The sequence below is a fragment of the Physcomitrium patens genome, chromosome 4 (assembly GCF_059467195.1).
Source record: "Physcomitrium patens ecotype Gransden chromosome 4, ASM5946719v1, whole genome shotgun sequence".
Lineage (NCBI taxonomy): Eukaryota > Viridiplantae > Streptophyta > Bryopsida > Funariales > Funariaceae > Physcomitrium > Physcomitrium patens.
The window spans coordinates 14,026,728-14,034,281 of NC_143413.1; the positions used below are offsets into that span (position 1 = coordinate 14,026,728).

The 7,554-nt window shown below is 43.3% G+C and overlaps 1 protein-coding gene across 2 annotated transcripts; it reads left to right on the forward strand.

The window, feature by feature from the left end:
- The first annotated feature begins 935 nt into the window (after positions 1-935).
- LOC112281281 (NAC transcription factor 29) lies at positions 936-6,899 on the forward strand. Of its 2 annotated transcripts, XM_024517613.3 has the most exons (4): positions 936-1,032; positions 4,772-4,965; positions 5,140-5,426; positions 5,573-6,337. In XM_024517613.3, exons 2-4 carry the CDS (start codon positions 4,803-4,805, stop codon positions 6,197-6,199), a joined length of 1,077 nt encoding a protein of 358 aa, XP_024373381.1. In that variant the 5' UTR covers positions 936-1,032; positions 4,772-4,802; the 3' UTR covers positions 6,200-6,337. The 2 variants fall into 2 exon arrangements, with proteins under 2 accessions (XP_024373381.1, XP_024373380.1); XM_024517612.3 differs by lacking the exon at positions 936-1,032 and having other exon boundaries at positions 4,532-4,965; positions 5,573-6,899.
- The last annotated feature ends 655 nt before the right edge of the window (positions 6,900-7,554 follow it).

Genomic DNA, 7,554 nt, shown 5'->3' on the forward strand with positions numbered 1-7,554 from the left:
ATATACACACACACATATCTATATTTTACCTGGAAATATTTCTAAAATTGTATATATATATATATATATATATATATATATCTATATATGTATATGCTTACAATCTTGCTTTATAGGAAAGATGTCGAGTGATATGCGACGAAGTGTGGGAAGGGGGAAAAAGTTAGAAAAGTAACCACATGCGACAGACCTGGCGATGGAGTGCACCCACACGGTGGGCGATGCACGAGAAAGGAAGCATGAAAAGACACTCGATGGAGTGATGCGGAGAGACGCAGAATGTAAAGCTTCTTCTTCCCCACCGTAGCTCTTCTCCTCTCTTTCTTTCTTACCTTCCTTAGACAAAGAAGGAGACGATGATGACTTAGTTGCACTTGCGGTGGGTGGGTGGGTGGGTGGGATGGATGTGGGGTGCTAGTGCGAAGAAGCAGTGCGAAGAAGTCAGAAGATGCACTGACTGGGTTCTAGTCCAGTTCGGAAGCTGCCAGTACACAGTGGAAACATCTGCCGAAAAGAAGAAATATAAAAAGAATAATAAAAAAACACATCTAAGTCCACCCGTGCAACTAATTAGATCTGGTGGGAGAATGACGGCAGTCTGGCCCCGTCGGCTGCGGTGGTGTTGTCCCGACGAGGTGTCCAAACGCAAAGGTTCCGCCGTGGACAGTTGGTGTGGGGAGGCGTGTGAGCCGACAAGACGGCTGTCACCTCTTTTGCATCCCACCCTGACCCTCTCATAATGCACGCCACTCCACATCCAACTGGGGTGAGATATTAATCTGGACCTGTTGCTCTCAGACTTATCCATTCCCTCACCCATGTATTCCGATGTCGATCATCGCAAAAAATACGACTTAGTTAGTGGTTTCCAGAGGTGGACTTGTTTCTAGTCTCCATCAAGGGGTCATTGACAAGGCTGGATTCAGAGCTATTAGGTTGAATTTGGAAAGGGGGGGCTGTGTACTGCGGCGCGGACTTGCTGTTGCTGACGCTGGTCGTCGGCATTCTGGTTTTGATTGTGTCTACTCCAGGGTATAGTTCCAGACTGCAGCTCTCTCGGGCCTGATCATGTCGATCTCCTTGTCTCGCTTCTCTGATGCGTTTCTACATTGTGGGTCCATGTGAAGTTACGCGGTGTGTCTGTTGTTTGGTTTAGTAATGCTGTCAACGACGTTAGCGGGTTTCAATGTGTGGAGAGATGAGTTTTTCGTTTTTTTATTTTTATTTTTATTTTTGTCCTTAAAGAATTGGTTGATAAGTACTGGTATGTGTCGATTACGAATGTGATGACCAGTCTTAATGATGAGCTAGGGTATATAAATTCATGTCTTGTTCCAGAGTTGGTGCGTTGTGAAGAGCGCAATGCAGTTTTTCGGTAGGCTCTTGTCTTCGAATTACGAAATCTTAGGACCTGGAAGCAATTTTTCCAATGTATCTCTGAAGTGTTTCAGAGATTAGATTAATGATCTGGGGTTTGAAGTCTCCCGTTCGCGACTACGGTCCACACTGCGTGGTATCTTAAATTCTAGCAACTATCCAACTACTGACTGCATGCTTCGGTATGTATAGTAACTTGTTCAGTACTCAACCTCGACGTTAGAAACCTTATATTCTGTATCAGGCTCGATTTCTTCCCAAGTGATCCTCTGTGAATTTTGCTGAAGGTCTGAAAGGTTTTGTTTAGTCGTTACCCTGCGGCAACTCCATTTCTATCTTTCTTTTCGTCACGCTGCTGTAAGTCTCAACACGTCTGCGGTGGTACATCCGCAACTGCTCTCCAAGAAATATTGTTCTCGTTCATTTTAACCAGAGAGTTGTGATCCACATGAAGCTATCTAGTACTGTATCTGTGCTGAGTCCAGACAGGATTTATGGACCCAGCGCGGAATTTCCGACCCCTGTGATCCCGGGGTGCCCAGATTCCATTTATTAGCCATATTAAGTTTGATTCAGATTATGTTCTTTGAGACGAATCCAGATTCCAGACTCCAAACTCAAGAAAGCGTTTCGTTCCAAATAATTCGAATAGAAACTTCATTTCCGAGCGGCACCTTTGCTGCAACTTGCGGATCTCTATTATCTAGATGACATGACAGGATCTCAAATTTATCAGGGATTTCTGACTTGCAGTTGACACCGTTAAGATCTAGTTCGAGCAATTTGTAAACCTACCTCGTGCATTCGGTCCTTACAGTGCAGTATTTTAAGAAATAGCGGTGCACTTTGTCGAAGCACTGGCGGGGAAATCCTAGACTGATCTTCGCTTAGCTGGAACGTTACGGTGCATCAGTATTAGCTGTGGCACTTCTACGGTAAGGCGAGTGCATGTGTTCTGTTCAAGTGGGCGAGGATTTGATAGGCCTGTGGCTCATGTTTGCATTAGGTCTGATTTTTTCCTTGTAAGGCAACGAAAGACTCTGGTATGATTGAAATCTCAAAAGGAAGAGTCGTTACTATCTTCCAATGTCTACTTGAGTCTCCCACAGAACCCAGAGTTGTGAGTGTGACCATATGCTAAGCTCTGGCACCAGCCTCACTACCGGTACATAGTTTTTAGGATCTTGTTTCGACTGATAGTAATGCCTTTTCCATTGCGTAGCCGTAAGAGTAGCTTCCTCTCTTTGGGGTTGTCCCCTTTAAGTTATATTACTAGAGCTCGTGTGAACGATTGGGTGCTAAGCATCCGCGCATGGAAGCGTTAGACTATTGTTTCCTCCGACCTTAAGATGACATTTCATGTGTCCCTGGTATGCGGATGATGAATCTCTAGACAAAGTTTCTTAGATTCCATTCGGGAACTTTTCAACTGTTCCAAGATCATAATCAATCTGTATTTCTGCAGCCTAAAACTCATTATTGGTCGTCTATCCTGTAACTTTCTCTCGGAAGGATGTAGGCGTTACTTGCTATGCAATGGTCTCCGGCCTCGGTGCCATGTGCATATCCCACACCATCGTGAACGGTTTTAAAAGAGAGTCAAGCTCTGCTGGCGCACTTGAAAGGTGTCTTAAAGATTCGAGGTGTAGAGAACAGCCGTTACTCATTCATACTTATCTGCTTAGTCTTTTGGTGATTAAGTTGTCAAGGAGATTAAATCCCTGCCGAAGTTTCTGCATCGTTGGTGCTGCCGTACAGAGCCTGGGATGAACAGAAGGCAGATCAGACCTGCATATGCTTGTGCTGTATAACTTAAAACGTGTAGCTTCCAGGAAAATTCCCATGGAGTGATGTGGAACCATCACTTGCTGAGTCACTCCACAGTTGTTCAGAAATCAGACCCTCTACTGACACGAGATTCAAATTGTAAGTGTAATGGTAACAGTTCAGTTGTCTGAGCCCTGTCGTATTGTCGTACAGGCGCATACTACTGCGGCACTTACCACCCCTAAAGTTTCTGTGTGCAACAGAACCAGTCATGTTAGAATCTTTTAGTGTGTCAACAGTGGTCATGCAGCGGTTGCGATGGAGAGATGAACGAGGGTGGACGTGGAGTTGACGCCGATGGATATAATTTTATTCGATTGAGTTTGTTCCAGAGGTTTCTCTCAATCACCGAATCGTTCAGGTGCTGCCCTGAGGGTAGCAGTCCCCGTCTGCGGAATGCAGTTGCAGCAGCTTATGGCAGTAATTAGTGGGTATATATGTAAAATGGGATATGTAATCGACTTATGAAAACCTGATAGCATCATAAGAATGCTGTCTTCATGCCTGTAATCTTTCATGTCAAAGAACAGATGCCGGTGAAGCGAGTTGCAGAAGTTTTTTCGGCGTACTGTCTTCTATCGAAGAGCGCTCATGCCAACCTCTAATGCAGCAGGTTCATAAATTTCTAGGTTCTACCAATTGGATCCCACTTCCCAAAGTGGAAGCGAAATTGTGGTCGGAAAAAGTGCCAGTAAAAAGTGATACTCATTAACGCCCATGTCACACATGTGAAGTTGATCACAGGTTCCGGTCCTAGATTCTTGTGAGGCTGTACCTCCAGGTCAGTTGAGATATAATCTTTGATGAGCAATCAGACTCCACAAGGTTCACGAAGCTTTCTTCAGGATATTTTTAGGGAAAACAGTAAGCCAAAACTTGGATTTCTACATTGCAAATGAGTCAAATGTGTGTTTTGGTTGTAGTCGCTCACCCATCGGAACCGGGTGCGGATTTTCCCGTCCACCTTCATCGGGAAGTTGGTCGGAATTTCCTGTCTAATCAGCACGAGACTTGTCGTAAAAAATCTTTATTTACTTGATGTGTGATACGCCACTTATACTATTATTAAATGGTAAGCTCGCGAGGTTAGTGTAACTCTCAAATAGCTTCTTCTCTGACTTACCTACCCAGCGCTAGCGGGTGGAAATTGTATGCAGTCTCCTTGTCTGTAACCTACGATCCCATGAATGGAGGGATAAACTCTATGGAGACTACTTTGTCGGTTTAAGGGTATAGTGAAATGTTTCAATGGTTTTTGGAAATTCTAGCATGATGATAAGCAAAGCTGTTAGCTACTACGATGTGTCTCCAGCTGACTTATTCCTTTCCCCATGGGCTGAGGAAATCGTGGACTGAGTTTCTCGTTGTCCCGTTTTTTTGCTGTTCGTTTGCACCTGTGCACGGTACCCGAGAGGGATTTGTTGCTTTCGAAGTGAAGACTCTTTCACTCTTGGATTCATCACAGTAGCTATTCTGTTAGTCCTGCCGCCCAGTCGTTCGTATGAGACTTTGCGAGGGTTTATGTGTCATGTGCTGATATGTTGTTGCGGTGGGTTGGTACTGACAGATACTAGTGTAAGAGTAGCAATCACGACAAGATGAATCAACTAGCTGCCAGAGTTCCAGTAGGCTTTAGGTTCCACCCCATGGACGAAGAATTGGTGGGATATTATCTTCCGAAGAAGGTCGGTGATAGGAAGATTGACCTTGATCTCATCCAAGACGTGGATCTTTACAAACTTGAGCCATGGGATCTTCACGGTAATCACGAATCATCATACTTTAATTGGGTTGCTCGTAGGACAGGTAAAAACATTCAGAATTAGGATTTGGAGGCTAAGAAATGAGTTTCAACCTTCTATGTTATTGCAGCACCGTTGTGCATTTAACTGTCTTACAATCTACCCTAACATAGAGTTACATGCTGTAATTCAGAGTTCTGCAAGATCAAGAACGATCCAAATGAGAAGCAAACAGACTACTACTTCTTCAGCCGCAAGGACAAAAAATACCCCACCGGCAATCGATCCAATCGTGCCACCCTCAAGGGCTTCTGGAAGGCAACCGGGCGCGACAAGCCCATTTACACCAAGCTTGGCCAGACCCTGATCGGCATGCGCAAGACTCTAGTATTCTATCAAGGCCGTGCTCCTCACGGTATCAAGACCGACTGGATTATGCACGAGTTTCGTCTGGACAATGGACCTGATCAACCAGCTCATGTAACGCCCTGTCCAGCTTTTAACTATGTTTTTATTTTTTAATAGTAGTACCATACTCTTAATTTTCGTTTTACAAATTTAAAATGTGAGCACATCATCGTGTGGCAGTTGTCGAAAATGTAACAAATGCTTGCTGGATTTTGTAGGACGGCGGCTGGGTGATCTGCCGAGTGTTCAAAAAGAACAAAAACCAAAAAATGAAGATTCAGCACGAGGGGGCCATTTCTCATGAAGAACACATAGGTGCGATTCTCCCAGAGCCAGTACCCCGCTCTGACATACCTGCTGGAGGGGGTCTATTAGAAAGGTCACACCATGGAGTCAAGCAAGAGATCGTAAACCTCGATGATTATCAGCCCCAGTCTAACCAGCGGGAGTTTGGGTTGTCCTTCAACAAGGACGATTCTATCCATCGTGCAATAAAACTCATGAAACCAGACGCAGCCAACATCAACAGATTCTCGAGTAACAACGATTCTAACACAGGGTTGTGGCAAATCCGTCACCCTCAGACTTCAAGCAGCAGTGACGCCACAGAGCCGAACGATTATGAAACGATCGGGGGAACCTTGTACAATATCGACTGGAGCGCTTGGTTACAGGACCCAGTGCAACCAGGACAAGGACCAGAAGTTTTGTTGCGGTGCCCTTCAACAACGAAGATTAGTTCCGACGACGTCACCAGCCCTCTCCTCCAACTGAAACGACAGAACTCGGACAACTTCTCCTCGCTCTGTTTCTGGAACGACACCAAAGACTTTCAACAGATGTAAACGTCAATAACATCGGAGATTGATATCTCAGTTAAATGGCAGCGGTACGAACTCAATGTTCAATGGCGACTCTCACATCAACTGCCGCAACACACATGACGACCATCGCGCATCCCTGAGAGGATCATCGAGTTAGATAAAAGAGATGCTTCAATCGAAGATCCTACGCAGGTCATCGACTTGTACAGATGTCCGTCAAGACAGCTTCGATCGAACAATGGGGAAGAGCTCTCCAGGCATCTTTTGCACCGCTCGACATGAATTTCCTCCAGGTTGCAAGAAAGTTCTTCATTGCACAGCAGATCGATTCTTGTCTTGCAGTTCAATGAAAGGCCCGATCATCGATCGCGTCTCCGAAAGTCACGTACAAACAACTGCACGCATGTCGGGACTCTGATAGAGAGAGCACAATTTGATTGCATTGAGTCTTTCTCACTGAACACAGGATTATACAACAGCTTGAATGATTCAAAAGCTTATAGATAGAATGTGAGCGGTCTATCAGGATCCAAGTTTTACAGACAGTAAATTATGAAGATCCAAGTGATGTGAGAAACGATTCACCACTAGCACAGCTCATGCTCCTCTGTGAATATGTTAGTTCGTAATTAGGTGTAATAACATATCATCAGCATTGTAGTTTCGCTATATAACTTTTTCACTGAAACAAATCTTCTCTTGAAGTCTTCATTTATTTATTTATTTTTCTGATTTTGGTTCTCTTCACCAAACTGTCTGTGTTGAGCCATTTTAACTTTGAATGGGTTGCATTGTATGTGAGGCACAGTTGGGTTTTGATATGGACTTCAGACCGTTCAGAGCACAGATGATTTTCGGATCCTGCAATTTAGTGGGTCCCTTCAAATCTTCCTCCTCAACAAAGCAATCTCAATCTAGAGTCTTTTGCGTGATTGTAAGAGCATCTTGCATGATCCCGAGGTTTAATATTTGTGCACGTTTATTTGGAGCCAAGAGCTATAGATCAGCTAGTATAAATCGTATCATATGATGCCTGGTTTCTATATTAATATTCATTTTTTTTTTTTTTTTTTTTTTTTTTTAAATAATAGACGTAAGAAGAAAAATTGAAATTAGATCAATTGTGAAAAAAAATTTGCTCACAATCGATCCAGTTTGATTTTGACTTTGATCAATCACATCAAAATCTACGTGATCTTACATACTTTAGGTGATCATATTTATATATATATATATATAGATAGATAGATATGGTTTTATTAGAGGTTGTTGTAGAATAAATATGTTTTTTTAGAAACTTATTCTTCTAAGTAAATTTTGGATCATTCAAATTTGTTTTTTTGGTGTTTTTCAATAATATATTTTTAATAGCTGTT

Coding starts and splice junctions, on each gene's coding strand:
- LOC112281281 (XM_024517613.3), top strand. CDS start 4,803: ATGAATCAACTAGCTGCCAGAGTTCCAGTAGGCTTTAGGTTCCACCCC. Junction 4,966..5,139: donor TGAGCCATGGGATCTTCACG/GTAATCACGAAT, acceptor GCTGTAATTCAG/AGTTCTGCAAGATCAAGAAC. Junction 5,427..5,572: donor GACCTGATCAACCAGCTCAT/GTAACGCCCTGT, acceptor TGGATTTTGTAG/GACGGCGGCTGGGTGATCTG.